The 18987-nt window shown below is 38.4% G+C and overlaps 1 protein-coding gene across 1 annotated transcript in view; it reads right to left on the reverse strand.

Annotated features, from left to right (window-relative positions):
• Positions 1-18601, reverse strand: part of MROH9 (maestro heat like repeat family member 9) — an 89526-nt gene extending 70925 nt beyond the window's left edge. Inside the window, exons 1-5 of the mRNA XM_053606084.1 lie at positions 18560-18601; positions 10866-10945; positions 9998-10133; positions 9370-9456; positions 5241-5345 (exon numbers count right to left, since the gene is read on the reverse strand). Coding sequence (XP_053462059.1) covers positions 5241-5345; positions 9370-9456; positions 9998-10133; positions 10866-10945; positions 18560-18601 — 450 coding nt within the window. The remainder of the gene's footprint in view (positions 1-5240; positions 5346-9369; positions 9457-9997; positions 10134-10865; positions 10946-18559) is intronic.
• Positions 18602-18987: the final 386 nt, after the last annotated feature.

Genomic DNA, 18987 nt, shown 5'->3' on the forward strand with positions numbered 1-18987 from the left:
ACTGAAGAAGCAGCTTAGCCCACTTACAGCCCTGAGGTCTTCCCGTATTTCAGTTTTTGCCTCTAATGTCCCCTCTGATTATCTCTTCTCATGAATTCGTGGATTCATGCAGGTGTTATTATGAGTGAAGCTTCTAGTAGTTACTTCTATTTAGTATGCCAGACAAGATCTGACTAGGTAAATGTCTCTAGCAGAGTAGATGTGGCCTTGTCCGGATTGCATTTCCACTTGATTTCATCAACTAAAAAGGCATGTTGGGGGAGCGGGGCTTGCCTAAGACAGGCCCAGAGAGGAGGAAGCAGTGTAGATTGTGGAACACACTGATTACACCCTGCACTGCCCCCCTAAAAGTGTGCCAACCACAGGTACACCTCCTCCAATGCCAGACTGAAATTTTTCAATACGATATACCCTGATTTTATAGAAAATCTATTCAAGTGCTACAAAAAATTGTAAGACCTGAAGAAAAGTAGTTTCTCAGTATTCATTCTTAAGTCCAAGTACTCCTGCCTAGTTTTCTGGTTCTTTCCTCCTGGATCAGTTCCTCTTTATAGATTTGGCCTCTACATTCCCTGTCTTAACAACAATGATAAGATTCCAGAGGCAACCACTTCTGAGATTTTAGATGCTTCTGTATAGATTCATATAATATGTAGCTTTTGGTGTCTGGTTTCTTTCACTTACTTTAATGTTTTTAAGCTTTAATTATGTTATAGCATATATCTGACTTCATGCTTTTTTTGGCTGACGAATACGACATTGTATGAATATACTACATTTTGTTTATTTATTGATCTGTTGGTGGAAATCTGTGTTGTTTCCACTTTTTGGCTACTGTAAATTTTGCTGCAATGGATGCGTGTGTTTAAATTCTTGTTTGAATGCCTGTTTCAAATTCTTTTGCGTATATATACCTAGGATTTCTGGGCCAGATGGTAATTCTATATTTAACTGGTTGGAGAACCACTAAACTATTCCTTGTATTTTTATTTTTACATTACTGAGTTGACAGCATTCACAGTAACACATTTATGGTTTTTAGTGTGTGGTCTATTGATTAATTCTGAAGGTTGAAAATCAATAATATGCTCTCACTGTGAATAAGTAAAATTGTTTAATGTATAAGGCATGATCATTTTGGTTATATTTCCTTTGGGCATATATATCTGTTTTCTCTTCTCTTTTTTGAGAGTAAGTTCTCTTCTGTACCCCAAATTATCTTTCTACTTGGAGATTTTTTTTTCAAATGTCACAAATTGTGGTTGTCTCTTCCTATTTAAGGATATAATGCTTCTTTGTGTGTAAGCAAAGCGTGTTACCTATTCGTATACTTTGGGTTAGAGTAGTTGGAGTGGGCAAGGCTGGGGTCTTGTTGAAATGTATCTAACAGAATGCAAGATTCTTGTCTCAAAGAGAGATCTTAGATTTTGTCTGCCAATGTGCATCAAGGGAAATAGCAGGCAACATAGATGCTTCTGTACACACTTTCAACAAATCCTTTTAATCAGTGTGTATGTTTCAGCCCTCCTTTGACTCCCAGTCTTCCTTAGTAATGGCCTTTCCTGACTTCACTCTCTGTGAGGTTCCCCAGGACAAATGGCCTCCCTTTTCAGTGGTCCTCCAGCCTAACGGTCCTGGTCATGCCATTCAAATACTCTCCTAGGCTTTATCAATTACCATCTGTTCAGTCTTCTAAAAGTTTATCTACTTCTCTAGCCCATTGAAAATCCTTTACCAAGTCTTTGTTATTTATTTATTTAATTAATTAATTTATTTATTTTTACTCATTTTGTGAGGACTCTGGAAGGAGAGGAGAGAAATACATCTGTACAATTTGTTATCTTTAGCCAGAACTTCCCCAACCGTCTTTAAATACTGACGTGCCGAAGGAACAAAACTGGGAAAAAAATCTTTTTCTGTTATTGCTATGACATATTTAGCACACATTTCTTTTCCCTTTGAAAATTAAATAGTTTAATTGAAGGGAAAAATATTCTTTGAGTGTGGGAATTTCTCTACCCTGATGAGCACATGGATCATGGGGCAGGGGGATTTTCACTTTAAAAAATGTTTCTGAAGAGGCTCAGCACCTGTGGCTCAAGTGGCTAAGGCACCAGCCACATACACCTGAGCTGGTGGGTTCTAATCCAGCCTGGGCCGCCAAATAACAATGACAGCTGCAACCAAAAAAACAAACAAACAAACAAACAAAAAATAGCCGAGGGTTGTGGCGGGTACCTGTAGTCCCAGCTACTTGGGAGGCGGAGGCAGGAGAATCGCTTGAGCCCAGGAGTTGGAGTTGCTGTGAGCTGTAATGCCACAGCACTCTACCCAGGGAGACAGCTTGAGGTTCTGTCTCAAAAAAAAAAAAAAAAATATATATATATATATATATACATATATATATATACATATATTTCTGAAGAACACAAATGCTAGTCAGGATTGTTCAATGGGACTTGGGTCTCTGATACTCTGGAAGCCCTTGGCAAGTATGATTATGAAGAAAAATGTCTAGTCAATGTCTCCATGTAGAAACAGTACCACAAAACAAAACAGGCATTTATACTTAGAGAAGGGCAGAACAAATATCCATCGATTACCTATAACGTGTCTGATACAGAGGTACATAGATCAGCCGGTAGGACTCTTCAGCTCTTAACTTGTTAATAATATTTTCCAGTTGTTTTATTTTATAAATTTGTCTGTCCCCCCCCATTAATTTCACTGACTTAGCCATCTTTAGAAGACATCATTTAAAAGAGGAAGCTAATCAGTGTAACCTGGCTTATTGTACCCTCAATGAATCCCCAACAATAAAAAAATAAATAAATATAAAAAAAAATAAAAAAAAAGAGGAAGCTAACTTAGTGATGTTTTATGCTTCTAAGACTATTATAAGTTGATTGATTCTAGCTCTTCGTTTCAATGTTCTGGAAAATGCTGATGTACTTCCCCCTGGTGGCAGTCAGTGAGCATTGCAGAACAGACTGCTCACCCAAACAAATCTGTCAACTGCTAGCAACCCTCAGCTAATAATTTATGGGAGGCTTCTCCTACATATGTGAATTTATACATTTATTCTTTCTCAGTTGAAGAGCTGAATGAACTTCACTACAGTAAAGTTTATTCACACTTCTAGAGAGAATGAACTTGCTACAGTAAAGAGAGAAAAGGAAGAGGTAATAGAAGACAAACTTCTGAAATGTCTTCTGTGCTACTTGAGCGCCATTCATATATATACATGCATTAAAATGCAGACAGAATCATGTGAATTGGGCTTAGTAAAAAATTTGCCATCAAATCCTTGCCAAGTACATAATATGTGCTGGGAACTGTGCAGAAAACAGCCTTGAATGGTGAACTGTACTTAATCTCAAGTCTCACTTACAAAATTTTGTATGATGAAACTTCTAGACATTTGAATGGACAACTCCAGACATTTTAAAAGTAGAAAGAGACTGATTCCCCAGATCAGAGAATCATAAGATTAGACAAGCCACCCAATCTTTCTTTTGGAGTGAAATAGGGGATCAGAATGAATACAAAGAATATCATGGAATATATCCCCCCAAATAAGTAAACTATAGTATGTTTCAAGGGTTATTTTAAACAAAACTATAAAAATTTAAATATGTTATAAGGCTGATGTAGATTTTTGTCTCAGCATGTCTGGAGACTTTATGTATAGTAGGTAGTAGAAAATGGATACGTGGGCGGCGCCTGTGGCTCAGTCCGTAAGGCGCCGGCCCCATATACCCGGGGTGGCGGGTTCAAACCCGGCCCCGGCCAAACTGCAACCAAAAAATAGCCGGGCGTTGTGGCGGGCGCCTGTAGTCCCAGCTGCTCGGGAGGCCGAGGCAAGAGAATCGCTTAAGCCCAGGAGTTGGAGGTTGCTGTGAGCTGTGTGAGGCCATGGCACTCTACAGAGGGCCATAAAGTGAGACTTTGTCTCTACAAAAAAAAGAAAAAAAAGAAAAGAAAATGGATACGTAAAGATAGTGTCATAAAGGTGTGGTTCTGACCCCTTTCACTCGTATCTCCTTTTGAAATGAATGAAGCAATTATTACAGTATGTTTAATAATCACTGTGAAGGATAAGTTGGGAAACAGAGGCTGAATATGCTGTATCCAAAAGAGATAAATATACTGAAGTTTCTGGGGAGACTGGCAATGAGGTCATTCAAAGTACAGACAACTTCAGTACATATTGACAGTAATGAGCTACCTGTTTATATATCACCTGAAAGGTAAAATTAAAAAAAATCTTATAATATCCTAATGTTTGTGAAGGTATGTGGAGACAGATACTGAAATGGTCACAAGAATGCAAATTAGAAGACAATTATGCAGTACAAAACTTTAACCTATCATACTTTTTGATCTGACAATGATCTTTTTAAGCATTTCTAAGTACATACTCACATAATTGCACAAAGATAAACATTTTTGTATTGCTCAAGGCAGAAAATATTAAAATCAACATCCATCAACTGAAAAATAGATAAGCAGATCATAATATATCAAAACTATGGGATATATATTATGCTTGAAAGAAATAAATCTACATATATTGACATGAAAGTATCTGTAGAATATATTGTTTAATGAAAAAAACAAATTGAACAACTACATGTAAAACTGATGTAATTTTAGTAAAGAAAATTTAGTAATAAAGCTATGGATCTCTGTGGGTGCATGGATATACAGGTGCATACATAGAAAATGGTTTGGCAGGACACACATCACACCAGCATGGCTAAGCATAGGGTTGAGGTAGAGAGGATAATAAAGGAAGACTTATGTTTTTTCTCTAGCATGTTTTATAATGAAAGTACTAGAAAGTTACTCATGTAAGTTTAAAACAAATAACATTTTCAAAATGTTAAAAAAGATAAAAAAGAAGGAAGATAAGGATGGAAGAAGTTATAAAGTTACAAATAATGTTGATTCTATTGATTGCAGTCCATATGGGAGAATTCAAAGAGTCAGAGAGAATCTGGTATGGACATGTTCATAATGTTTGTGTAAACATAATACATCTTAGTCAATCGTTTGCGAAACTCCACTCCGATTAAAACAAAGTCATGTAGAATTCTGACTCCTGTCTCAATACCCCAATCTACTAGCCCAATAACACCAAGCAGACAACTCGTGTTCTCAAGACCCAAGACATGGAAAGTAGCACTACAGAAATGCAGTCTTTGGAATCAGGGGGCATTATTGCACTTGTGACTTACAGATCCCTTGACTTTCCTGGATGCAAAGCTCAACACTCTGCTAATGATCATTACTACTCTGTCTTGCAGGTATGAACTATCTTGACTCATCCACACGGTCATTTCCTGTTGGAAACATAAAAATTATCTTAAAATCATGGTATTTTTGTTTCCCAAAGTCCCCTTCTTTCTCATCTGCAACTTCATCAATTCAAGGGTCCACATAGTTTCCTAATTATTTCATATTTAGCCATATTTTGTCTCAAAAATATATACAACAGGCATCTAGTATATGCCTTATTTACTGTAGTAAATATATCTGGGTTTTACTTTAATTAATTCTATTCAACAAGTATTTGCTATTACCATCCACTATAATAACTGGATTACCAGCTGTTTTGCCTCATCTTTTTCTTATAAAGTATATATTCTCCCTTTCATTTTTAAATCTCAAACTTTGCTTCTCAGCTTTATAAGAGCTTTGAAATCCCATCTGACCCTGAAATGTCATCTTATCCTAGAATTCCTCTGCAAATTCACTACCCAGAAATATGCTAGCTCATGGTTGCAGTGTACATTACTGGAGGCTATTTAGTCAGAAAATTCTTGCAAATTTCAATTCAAATTTGTCTTGCTGTATGTTCTATTTGTTTTAAATTCTCAGGAGCAGGGACACATTTACAAATTTTGGAAGGGAAGAAAATTGCATATGCCTTGCATGCCAATCACCATCATCAGATTTCTTAAGGCAGTCTGTTGGGGTCCATTGTATTCCTGCCAGCAAATTGTTGTTCAGGTCTCTTCCCCTACACTTGCCCCCATTGTGAAGTCTGTTCTGCTGCCTACAGTGGAATTCTGTTTCCTAAGGGGGAAAAGTGTCTCAATCTCAGAGGGGTCAGCCTCTGCCTTCTTTTCAGGAGGGAGGTTTCAGCTCTTTCTGAGGATCCGGGGAGGTTTTTAGCCCTGGTAAGTATGAGGACACGTGGTTACGGAGCAGGCTCCAAGGTGGAGGTCGTCCTCCATGTGTCAGTTTTACACATGTTTCTGCTCCTTTCTCTGTTTCCACTTTCTGCAAAATGGAAGAAACAACAGCAATTTCCTCGGGGTCACTTTATGAATTAAATAAGGTAACTCATATATTCACCTTAGTGCCCAATACGCTCAGTAAATGGAAGCTATTGATAGTGGCCTAGGGTGGTTAAAAGAGCACGTGTGGGCAGGGAGAGGAGTAATGCAAAACACTGCAAAAGGTTGTAAGATGATGGTTTTTGAAATACACAGAAAACATTTGGCTCAAATTAGGTACAAATTAGCTCAATACATTTTATCTCCTTCATATTTCTTCTTGTCTTCATAGATGTCAATCCTGCTTCTTTCCTATGATGTATTTATTTATTTATAATTTTTAAAATTTCAAAATATTAATTAAGAATGTACAAGTCTTTTTGTTACATGAATATATCCTATAGTGCTTAAGTCAGGGCTTTTGGTGTGCCCCTCATCAGGATATTGTTCATTGCAACCAATAGGTAAGTTTTTATCCCACATCCACTCTTCTGCCCTCCCCACTCCTTGGTTTCTCACATCCTTTATGTCATTTTGTGCCTGTGTGTGCCCATCTATTACTTCCATTCATGAGTGAGAACATCTGGTGTTTGGTTTTTCATTTCTGAGATACTTCACTTAGGATAATGGTTTCCAGCTCCATCTATGTTGCTGCTAATGACATTAGCTCATTCTTTTTTTCTAGCTGAGTAATATTCCATGGTATATATCACAGATAGCACATTTTCTTTATGCATTTGTGAACTGAAGGGCTCTTAGGTTGATTCCAAATCTTTGAAGTTGTGAATTCTGCTGCAATAAACACCTCCCAGGGGTCTCCTTATCCTCTACCGTGTGGAGGTGGATGGAGAAGCAAGGCTGAGTAGGGCTGGGTCAGGCAGGCCAGAGTTCAGCCTTCACAACAGTGTGCATGAGTGCTGTCAAAGCAGGGATCAGAGCTGGGTCCCAGGAAAGCAACCAGGGAGATGGTGAAGTAGCCCCAACAATTCAGAAAGTCTGCTCACAGGGAGTGGCTGTCTGCATTGCATAGACTGGCTATCAGGAGTGGGTTTCTCTCTTTTCCCACCAACCCTACCCCACAGATCTCCTTCTGGCACATGACTGCAAGCAGCAGTCCAAACTAGCTGTGCTCACCAGCAGTGGCACTGTAGGCTGGGAGCTTCCCTGCCAAAAATCCCTCCCTAAACCAAAAGCACGGCTTTCCTGTGGGGGAAGGGATGCTCCACTAGTGTGGTGTGGCTTGGACCCACGCTGCACACCCTTTTCAGTTCTGTCTACCTGGGCTCCCTCGCTCCTCCAGATTAGTTTGCAAATCTCCCCTCCATGCCCTTGAACAACATGATCAAATCCTGGGGCTATAATATCCAGCTTATAGGTCTGTCCCCAAGGTCAATCCCTGGCCATGCGAGGGAGAAGTGTGCAGGTCTCGAGTTGTACATGGAGTGCTCAAGTAGGTTTAATTTTCCTCCACTTCAGAGTATGCCCTGAGCTGCTGCAGCAGTCAAACAAGCAATGCCAGGGAGGCCTGGCAGGCAGGGAGCCCAGTGTCTGAGCACCCTGGGTTTGCTGTGGAAAGGTCTGAGCCCCACTCTCTGTGGAAGCCTCAGTGTAGTGAATGTGCCAACAGAGGGGAAGCAGCCACTCCTGAGAGCCCTGGCTCAGTCGTCCCTTGGGGCACCCATGTCACCTGGCAGCAGTGGGGGGGGCGGGAGAGGAAAGAGTCTGAATGGAAGAGAGCAGGCACACTGGTCCTTTTTTGCCCCTGTCCCTGGAAGGCAGCCTGCCTGCAATGTCCAAGCTCTGGGATCACACAGTTATCCCAGGACCCACAGGCCCATGTGGCCACCACAGTCAGTGCCAGAGCTAGGATGAAAAATAAATATATTTATGTGTGAACCAATGACACAAAAACTGAAGGACTGAAGCTCCCTGGGGAGGACGAAGGCACACAGTGGGTGGTGAAGCAGTATGGCGCCCACCATATCAGCTTGGGTCTGGGTTGACGGTGGCGATGCCTAGGGGAGTGGCATCTTGGTGCTTTGTTTTTAAGAACCTTCCAGTTCACTGGCAGCAGTAACTTTTGGGCTTGTGAGGGTAGAGAAGCTCTCCAGCATCTCAGGGTCTGAAGAGCCTGCTGACTTTCAGAGGTGTGAGGGGCAGAGCAACAAAACCCCCACCTATCATTTCCACAGGACTCCAAGTTTCTTGGGGATTGATCTCTGCCTCAATCTTGCTGATTCTTGTTCTGCTCTGCAACTTCTTCCCAATGCTGGTCCCAATTACGAATGGAAATTTCTGGTACATCTAGCACTTTTCTCTCAGAATTATACCCAAGGTATAAGGTTTTCATCAAAACTTTTCCTTCTTTCTGAAATAACCTGGAAACTAATGTCTGTAGTCTGCCACCTTGCCCCAACCTCTTTACTTGGATGTATTTATGATTTGTACAACTCATGGATGCACTTGGTAGGTTAAGGCAATCTGTTTTTCCAGTACTTCCAGACAGTTGGCCTCTGATGTGAACATGTTGGAATGCATAATTGAAGAGGATAAGACATCCAGAGCAGACTTTGGTGTCTGGTTGAGACACTAAAAATAGTGAGGTCTTGGTTGTAAAAACTGGTGTTTTGGACAGTTGTTAGACCAACCTTAGATACAATAATATCCAGCAAGCAGAACGTGCAGGACATTCCTTAGCACCAGAGTTGATAGGGGAAGAAGCACACAGGTAGACACAGTCATAGCATAGTTCCTTGCCGTGTAAACTTGAAGGTAGTTTAGGCTAATAATATTCTCTGCTGTTCCATATTGTGTTCACTCATATTTGCCACCAAAGACTTGGCTTCTCAAGAGTCTGCTGATGTCATCTCCCCAAAATTGAATTCTTAAAACTGTGCTTCTGTAATTCACATAAAGGGAAGTGCTTTCATTTGTGGAGTAATTTCACTCCTTTAGGGGTTGAAAAGAAGTTTCAGTTCCAAATACTTGCAGGAGATTCAAATATGGCAAATGGGAAACAAGTGAAGCATAGCAAGTTCTCCAGATTGATAAGAAAATGAAACTATTTCTTTTCCCTTTACTTTACCGTTAAAATCTGTAGTTTGTAGAGGTCTTTAGACACCAAGATGAGAAGAGTGTCTTCGCATACATTTAAAATATTCTGGTATAAATTCTGAAATAGAAAAAAAGGTGGACAACCAGTTGGCCAACCTTAGATAAAATTTTACCTAATGTCTACATTCTCCCCATAAACTGTAGGTAAGAAAAAAAAAGAGGTGTATACATTGATGACACCTCACCCAACACTATATGCTATGAATTGCTTCTGTAGCTCATAGTGTAAGTTCGCTGTGTAGCAATGCTGAAGAAATGGAAACCATACACTCTTCCTACTTCCACCTTTCTCTCCTTCCTATTTATTCCCTTCTTGAAAGCACTTGCCAGGAAACTCCTTGTCCTTGCTAAATTAATTAATCAAAAATATCTATATTCATTTGTTCCAATAAATCCCAAACAATCCATTAAAATCCCATGGGTTGTAGAATTCACAAGGAGTCCAGGGGGCAAACATTAGTGCTAGAAAATACTATTTATCTGTTACATCTAAAAACAGGAAGATGCCTACAAAGTTTGTGACCTACTGAGACACATTCTGGAAGATTGCCGTGGTGCATAATGATGTCTCATTATGATTGAAAGGTGAAAAATCTTACCATCAGGTCCTCCACCTCCTCATCACTAGTCCCAATTTTTTTTACATCGTCGAGACTTGGTATGGTAACTAACATTTTAAAGCATGTCTCCATCATCTTCAATTGAGTTTCAAATTGCAATAAGGGATCCATAAAGCTAGCAAGAAAAAGATATAATTATTAAATTGTTGAGAAAAGAAATGTAATATCACTTTAGTGGGTTTTCCTTAGGAATAAGAGAAAATAAGGTTCAGCTTTTTGCTATATATGACACATGGTCTTAAATATTCCCTTAAAAATGACAACAACGCTTTAAATATAGAGGAATTAATTCCTTTAAACAATCTCCTATAAACATTTATTTAGAAGTAAGAATATATTTTTACATAAACATAATAAGGCAAAGAGGGGTTACATTCCCAGCTGAGTCCACAGAATCTGGCTAAACTTTAGACAGTTGAACTATATTACTGCCAAATTTTCTCTAATTAATGACAGCATATCTTTCACATTTCAATATTCCTGATATTGGGATCCATCTTCAAATTGATGGCAAATGAAACTTGCCATCCATAACTTAAAAGTTTTTCTGCCTGTATAGGCAGTACAGAAAGAAGGAAATAAATAACAGTTGCTGGATTAGGATGGTGGAATGTGGTATAATTTAAAATTTTTTACATTATGATTTTTTAAAATATATAACATTTTTTTTTTCTTTCTTTTTTTTCCCTGTTTTTTTTTTTAATTTGGCCGGGGCTGGGTTTGAACCCACCACCTCCGGCATATGGGACCGGCGCCCTACCCGCTGAGCCACAGGCGCCGCCCAAAATATATAACATTTTAAATATATTCAGTCAGCAAGATGAGCGAGCATTACATCTTCCCATACCTGGAGTTTATGGCCAAGATCATGGACTGGTGACTTAAGAGGCCTGAGTATGCATCCCACAGGCTGGCAGCCGAATGCTCCTAAGTGCCACGGGCAACAAAAAGAAACAATGATTACAGAGGACTGATGTTCTTAACATTATCTGTAGTTCTCTCTGTTACAGAGACTAAGACAAATCAGACTGGAAAATAAGATCAAGTGTTCACAGAAGTGTTGCGATCAGACAACTATAATTTAAACCCACTGTAGTATTTTGGCCTCAATGTTGGCTTTTTACAGGACAGCACTTTGACAGGGGTGCTCTTTACCAGATGCACTTCTGTATACTAGTATAACTGTTAAGTGCGTCTACTTGTTGTGAAATCTACCTATAAAAATTCCAGAAGGTCAATTTAACTCAGGGCTTACTAAAGGACTAAACTCACATTATAAAATGAGAACCTCTTCAGGGCAATATACAGCTATCTAATGTAACTATTTATCCTTTAAAGGTGATAATTAAAGATATTCCATTAATAAAAAAAGAATTTATAATTATTTTTTCAAGAAATTTGAGAAGGAGACTTTAATTAGTCAAAGCAGGCTTAAGAAACAGTAAAGCTGGAGGCATCACACTTCCGGTTTTCAAACAATAATACAAAGCTATGGTAATTAAAACGCTGCGGACTAGAATAAAAAGAAACACAGGGACCAATGACATGGAATAGATATCCTAGAAATAAATGCATTTATACAGGTCAGCAAATCTTTGATAAGAGAGCCAAGAGTACACAGTGGATAAAGAGTAGTCTCTTCAATAAATGATGTTGGAAAAACTGTATATCCACATGCAAATAAATGAAACTGGACCCTTACACTATATATAAAAGTTAATTAAAATTTATTAAAGACTTAAATGTAAGACTTGAAGCCGTAAAAATCATAGAAGTGAACATAGGGGAAATCGCCTTTACACAGATCTTGGCAATTACTTTTTGGATATGGCAGCACCAAAACCAAAAGTAAATAAATGGGACCAAACTCTTTGCCCAGCAAAGGAAATAATAGACAAAATGAAAAGGCAGCCTACAGAATGGGAGCAATGATTGTGTTTGGACTATTCTACGTGTGTAACAGTGTATATATCCCATTAAATCAAAATTAGTATGATTATCTCTCACCAATGGCAAGTCTTTATTTTATAATTTCTACTAGTAAAAATATAGTTTCAAATTCACCTAGAAAGATATCATCTTTTTTTCCTACTTATTTTGATTAAGACCCCCTCCCTTCTGCACTAGGGAAATAAAGAGAGATTTTAGGTGGATTAGGGATCATAAAAAAACAATTCAATTATATAAAAATAAAGGCTAGAAGAACAAAAGAATAAAAGTTAAGATAAAATGGAAGATTTGAGAGTGAGGGACATTTACAAATGTGGATCATTAACAGCTCCTTTATAAGAATAAGAGATGAATTGCATAATTAGATATAGATTCATAGTTTGATACATCTATGAAACAGGTTATTCATAGAAGCATTTCCTTGAATTAACTTTTAAAATATTATGCCCTATTTGTTTAATTATTAAAAAAAGTATATGTACATGTGTGATGTCACACAAAAGGGTAAACAGTAAACAATGTCTCTTTCCCTACCACTTTCTCCCATCCCCAGAGTCTACAATTATTACTGGTTTCCTATGCTTCCTTTAGCAATAGGTGATGTGGCTATAGGAATGTTAATAACACTCTTTTTACCATAGAAAATGGTTCTATTTTTTGCTATAACTGCCGCCACTGTGCTCTGTCTGTCTTCTCTGCCAGCTCCCTCATTCCTCCTTTTCCTGCTTGGTAACTATCTTCTTTATTGACTGTTCTGAGTCCCTGGATTTTCCATCTCTTTCGTTATTCAGTCTCATTATTATCGTCAATATTGAATTCTGTTTATAAAGGTCTTCCTTGATCTCCAGGGCAGGTAGGATTTTTGGTTTTAGGGTAGACACAGTATAGCTGGTGCTTAGAGCAGCAGTGTACAGTTAGACTTCATGGGGTTATATCCTGGCTCTGCCACTTGGTAGCTAAGTAATCATGAGCAGATCACCCCCTGCCTCCATTTCCACATTTGCAAAGTACTATTTACCCCATAGGACTTAAATAAGTTGCTCGCTTAAAGTACTTAGTGCACGCCTGATTGCCATTTAAGTTTTAGGTATTTTTACTACATTGGAATGGGGAAGGGAGTTCCTTCACTCACACCTTCCAGTTCCTGTTTGTTTCTTCATCTTTCTTGTCTTTATTTTTCAAGGGGTGTGGCTGAGGAATGAGGAACAGTATTTTCCCTTTTCTGCATATCCATGGCATAATTTCTTGCCCTTCCCTGTTGGTTTTCACTTTTTACTCAGCAGGTGATGTCCCCAGGAGCCCTGCTGATGAGGAACTCAATCCCCTAGGGCAATGTCACTCTCAAGGCCCAGCTACATGTTCCAGAAGATCCCCATTTTTTTTTAAACTTTGGAAACATAGCCTACTTGACCCATGTTTAGGAGTTCCCAGTATCCATCAGCCCCCAATTATATACTCAACTTAGATGCCTACTGTTTACAAGAAGGCTCTGTGCTTCATCATTTATAATTCTATTGGAGTAATACCACTTTCTTAATTTGGTAAATCATCATAATTTAGAACTTTTTTTTTTTTTTATTGTTGGGGATTCATTGAGGGTACAATAAGCCAGGTTACACTGATTGCAATTGTTAGGTAAAGTCCCTCTTGCAATCATGTCTTGCCCCCATAAAGTGTGACACACACCAAGGCCCCACCCCCCTCCCTCCTTCCCTCTCTCTGCTTTTCCTTCCCCGCCATGACCTTAATTGTCATTAATTGTCCTCATATCAAAATTGAGTACATAGGATTCATGCTTCTCCATTCTTGTGATGCTTTACTAAGAATAATGTCTTCCACTTCCATCCAGGTTAATACAAAGGATGTAAAGTCTCCATTTTTTTAAATAGCTGAATAGTATTCCATGGTGTACACATACCATAGCTTGTTAATCCATTCGTGGGTTGGTGGGCATTTAGGCTGTTTCCACATTTTGGCGATTGTAAATTGAGCTGCAATAAACAGTCTAGTACAAGTGTCCTTATGATAAAAGGATTTTTTTTCCTTCTGGGTAGATGCCCAGTAATGGGATTGCAGGATCAAATGGGAGGTCTAGCTTGAGTGCTTTGAGGTTTCTCCATACTTCCTTCCAGAAAGGTTGTACTAGTTTGCAGTCCCACCAGCAGTGTAAAAGTGTTCCCTTCTCTCCACATCCACACCAGCATCTGCAGTTTTGAGATTTTGTGATGTGGGCCATTCTCACTGGGGTTAGATGATATCTCAGGGTTGTTTTGATTTGCATTTCTCTAATATATAGAGATGATGAACATTTTTTCATGTGTTTGTTAACCATTCATCTGTCATCTTTAGAGAAAGTTCTATTCATGTCTCTTGCCCATTGATATATGGGATTGTTGGCTTTTTTCATGTGGATTAATTTGAGTTCTCTATAGATCCTAGTTATCAAGCTTTTGTCTGATTGAAGATATGCAAATATCCTTTCCCATTGTGTAGGTTGTCTCTTTGCTTTGGTTATTGTCTCCTTAGCTGTACAGAAGCTTTTCAGTTTAATGAAGTCCCATTTGTTTATTTTTGTTGTTGCAATTGCCATGGCAGTCTTCTTCATGAAGTCTTTCCCCAGGCCAATATCTTCCAGTGTTTTTCCTATGCTTTCTTGGAGGATTTTTATTGTTTCATGCCTTAAATTTAAGTCCTTTATACATCTTGAATCAATTTTTGTGAGTGGGGAAAGGTGTGGGTCCAGTTTCAGTCTTTTACATGTAGACATCCAGTTCTCCCAATAAGATTTATTGAATAGGGAGTCTTTCCCCCAAGGTATGTTCTTGTTTGGTTTATCGAAGATTAGGTGGTTGTAAGATGTTAGTTTCATTTCTTGGTTTTCAATTCGATTCCAAGTGTCTATGTCTCTGTTTTTGTGCCAGTACCATGCTGTCTTGAGCACTATGGCTTTGTAGTACAAACTAAAATCTGGTATGCTGATGCCCCCAGCTTTATTTTTATTACTAAGAACTGCCTTAGCTATACGAGGCTTTTTCTGGTTCCATACAAAATGCAGAATCATTTTTTCCAATGTTGGTATTTTGATAGAAATGGCATTGAATACGTAGATTGCTTTAGGAAGTATAGACATTTTAACAAAGTTGATTCTTCCCATCCATGAGCATGGTATGTTCTTCCATTTGTTAATATCCTCTGCTATTTCCTTTCTGAGGAGTTCATAGTTTTCTTTATAGAGGTCTTTCACCTCTTTCGTTAGGTATATTCCTAGGTATTTCATTTTCTTTGAAACTATGGTGAAGGGAGTTGTGTCCTTAATTAGCTTCTCATCTTGACTGTTATTGGTGTATACAAAGGCTACTGACTTGTGGACATTGATTTTATATCCTGAAACATTACTGTATTTTTTGATGACTTCTAGAAGTCTTGTGGTTGAGTCTTTGGGGTTCTCTAAGTATAAGATCATGTCGTCAGCAAAGAGGGAGAGTTTGACCTCCTCTGCTCCCATTTGGATTCCCTTTATTTCCTTGTCTTGCCTAATTCTATTGGCTAGAACGTCCAGCACTATGTTTAATAGTAAAGGTGACAGAGGACAACCTTGTCTAGTTCCAGTTCTAAGAGGAAAAGCTTTCAGTTTTACTCCATTCAGTAAAATATTGGCTGTGGGTTTGTCATAGATAGCTTCGATCAGTTTTAGAAATGTGCCACCTATGCCTATACTCTTCAGTGTTCTAATTAGAAAAGGATGCTGGATTTTATCAAATGCTTTTCCTGCATCTATTGAGAGGATAATGTGATCTTTATTTTTGCCTCTGTTAATATGGTGGATAACGTTTATGGACTTGCGTATGTTAAACCAGCCTTGCATCCCTGGGATGAAGCCTACTTGATCATGATGAATGACTTTTTTGATGATAAGCTGTAATCTATTGGCTAGGATTTTGTTGAGAATTTTTGCATCTATATTCATGAGTGAGATTGGTCTGAAATTCTCCTTTTTGTTTGGGTCTTTTCCTGGTTTTGGTATCAGGGTGATGTTTGCTTCATAGAATGTGTTGGGGAAGATTCCTTCTTCCTCAATTTTTTGGAATAATTTCTGCAGTACAGGAATAAGCTCTTCCTTGAAGGTTTGATAGAATTCTGGAGTGAAGCCATCTGGACCAGGGCATTTTTTGGTTCAAAGATTTTTTTATTGTTTCTTTGATCTCAGTGCTTGAAACTGGTCTGTTCAGGAGCTCTATTTCTTCCTGGCTGAGTCTAGGGAGAGGGTGTATTTCAAATATTTATCTATTTCCTTCACATTGTCAAATTTCTGGGCATAGAGTTTCTGGTAATATTCAGAGATGATCTCTTGTATCTCTGTGGGATCAGTTGTTATTTCCCCTTTATCATTTCTGATTGAGATTACTAGAGATTTTACTTTTCTATTCCTCGTTAGTCTGGCCAATGGTTTATCTATTTTATTTATTTTTTCAAAAAACCGACTCCTCGTTTCATTAATTTTCTGAACGATTCTTTTGTTTTCAATTTCATTGATCTCTGATTTGATTTTGGATATTTCTTTTCTTCTACTGAGTTTAGGCTTAGATTGTTCTTCTTTTTCCAATTCCATAAGATCTCTTGTGAGATTGTTGATGTGCTCTCTTTCTGTTTTTCGAATGTAGGCATCTAAAGCGATGAATTTTCCTCTCAAAACTACTTTTGCAGTATCCCACAGGTTTTGGTAGCTTGTGTCTTCATTGTTGTTATGCTCAAGGAAGTTAATGATTTCCTGTTTTATTTGTTCCTGCATCCATCTGTTATTCAACAGAAGATTGTTTAGTTTCCATGCCTTTGTGTGGGGTCGAGCATTTTTGTTAGAGTTGAGTTCCACCTTTAGTGCCTTATGGTCTGAGAAGATACAAGGTAAAATTTCAATTCTTTTGATTCTGTTGAATTTGTTTTGTGTCCCAGGATATGATCAATTTTGGAGAATGTTCCATGGGGTGATGAGAAGAATGTATATTCTTTATCTTTGGGGTGGAGTGTTCTATATACATCTATCAAGCACAGTTGTTCTAGGGTCTCATTTAAATCTCTTATATCTTTGTTTAATTTCTGTTTAGAGGATCTGTCCAGCTCTGTAAGAGGAGGGTTAAAGTCCCCTTTTATTATGGTATTATCAGATATCATATTGCTCAGACTGAGTAAGGTCTATTTCAAGAATCTGGGAGCATTTAAATTGGGTGCAAAAATATTTAGAATTGAAATGTCTTCTTGTTGTATTTTTCCCTTGACCAATATAAAGTGACCATCTTTGTCTTTTTTGACGTTAGTTGCTTTAAATCCACATGAATCTGAAAATAAGATTGCAACTCCTCTTTTCTTCTGAATTCCATTTGCCTGAAAAATTGTCTTCCAACCCTTGACTCGGAGCTTTAATTTGTCTTTTGAAGCCAGGTGTGTTTCTTGCAGACAGCAAATGGATGGCTTGTGTTTTTTAATCCAGTCAGCCAATCTATGTCTCTTCAGTGGGGAATTCAAGCCATTAACATTTATTAAGATAATTGATAAGTGTGGTAGTGTTCTATTCATCTTATTTGGTGAGAGTCCATTGCTTAGTTTTATCTTTTGCATCAGTGTGGAGTTAGGTTCTGTCCTTTAATTTCTGAGTTCTTACCTTGCCGCTGAACCATTGTGGTGGTCAGTGTGCAGAGCAGGTTGAAGTATTTCCTGTAGAGCTTGTCTTGTTGTGGTGAATTTCCTCAATGTTTGTATATCCGTAAATGATTCGATTTCTCCATCAATTTTTAAGCTTAGCTTAGCAGGGTACAGAATTCTGGGCTGGAAATTGTTCTGTTTAAGTAGATTAAAGGTAGATGACCATTGTCTTCTTGCTTGGAAAGTTTCATTAGAGAAGTCTGCGGTCATTCTGATGGATTTGCCCCTGTGGGTCAACTGGCGCTTACTCCTGGCAGCTTGCAGAATCTTTTCTTTTGTCTTGACTTTGGACAGGTTCATCACAATGTGTCTTGGAGAAGCTCGGTTAGAGTTGAGGCGACCTGAGGTCCGATATCCCTCTGAAAGCAGTGTGTCAGAATCTTTGGTGATGTTTGGGAAATTTTCTTTTATAATATTCTCTAGTATGCCTTCCATTCCTCTGGGGCATTCTTCTTCCCCTTCTGGAATTCCTATAACTCGTATGTTGGAACGCTTCATAAAGTCCCATAATTCTGACAGTGAACGTTCTGCTTTCTCTTTCTTCTTTTCTGCCTCTTTTACTATCTGAGTTATCTCAAAAACTTTGTCTTCTACCTCTGAAATTCTTTCTTCTGCATGGTCTAACCTGTTGCTGATACTTTCCATTGCATCTTGAAGTTCCCTAATTGACTGTTTCAGTTTCTTCAGCTCTGCTATATCCTTTTTACATTCTTCATATCGTTCATCTCTTATTTGATTCTGTTTTTGGATTTCCTTTTGGTTATTTTCCACTTTATTAGCAGTTTCTTTCATTGTTTCTGTCATTTCTTTCATTGTTTTCATCATGTGTATTCTAAATTCCCTTTCTGTCATTCCTAACATTTCTTTATACGTGGAATCCTCTGAGGTAGCTACCTCATCGTCCCTTGGCACGGTTGTTCTGGACTGGTTCTTCATGTTGCCTGGAGTTTTCTGCTGATTCTTCCTCATGAGTGATTTCTTTTATCTGTTTCCTTGCCCTAATTTTCCTTTCACTTCCTCTTGCTCTTTAAGTTCTCGTGCCTGTGAACTAAGGGTTACAGGACCAGAAGGGTGAGAAGGATGAAGAGCAAAAAAGGGATGAAAGAAAGGAGGACTGAGTGATAAGAAAAAAAAGAAAAATAGAGAAAGGAAAGGGGGTGGGTAAAAGGAATATTGACAAAAAGAAGAGAGGCACAGAAAGAGGGAGACAGAGCAACATAGGTTTCAGTAGGGTACTTTGACACAACCTTAAAAAACCCCCACCTTCTGGTGGTGCCCAGTTGGGCAGTTTTCTTGAGGTCAGCAGCTCTTTGCTAACCTGA

Source organism: Nycticebus coucang, chromosome 10 (genome assembly GCF_027406575.1).
Source record: "Nycticebus coucang isolate mNycCou1 chromosome 10, mNycCou1.pri, whole genome shotgun sequence".
Lineage (NCBI taxonomy): Eukaryota > Metazoa > Chordata > Mammalia > Primates > Lorisidae > Nycticebus > Nycticebus coucang.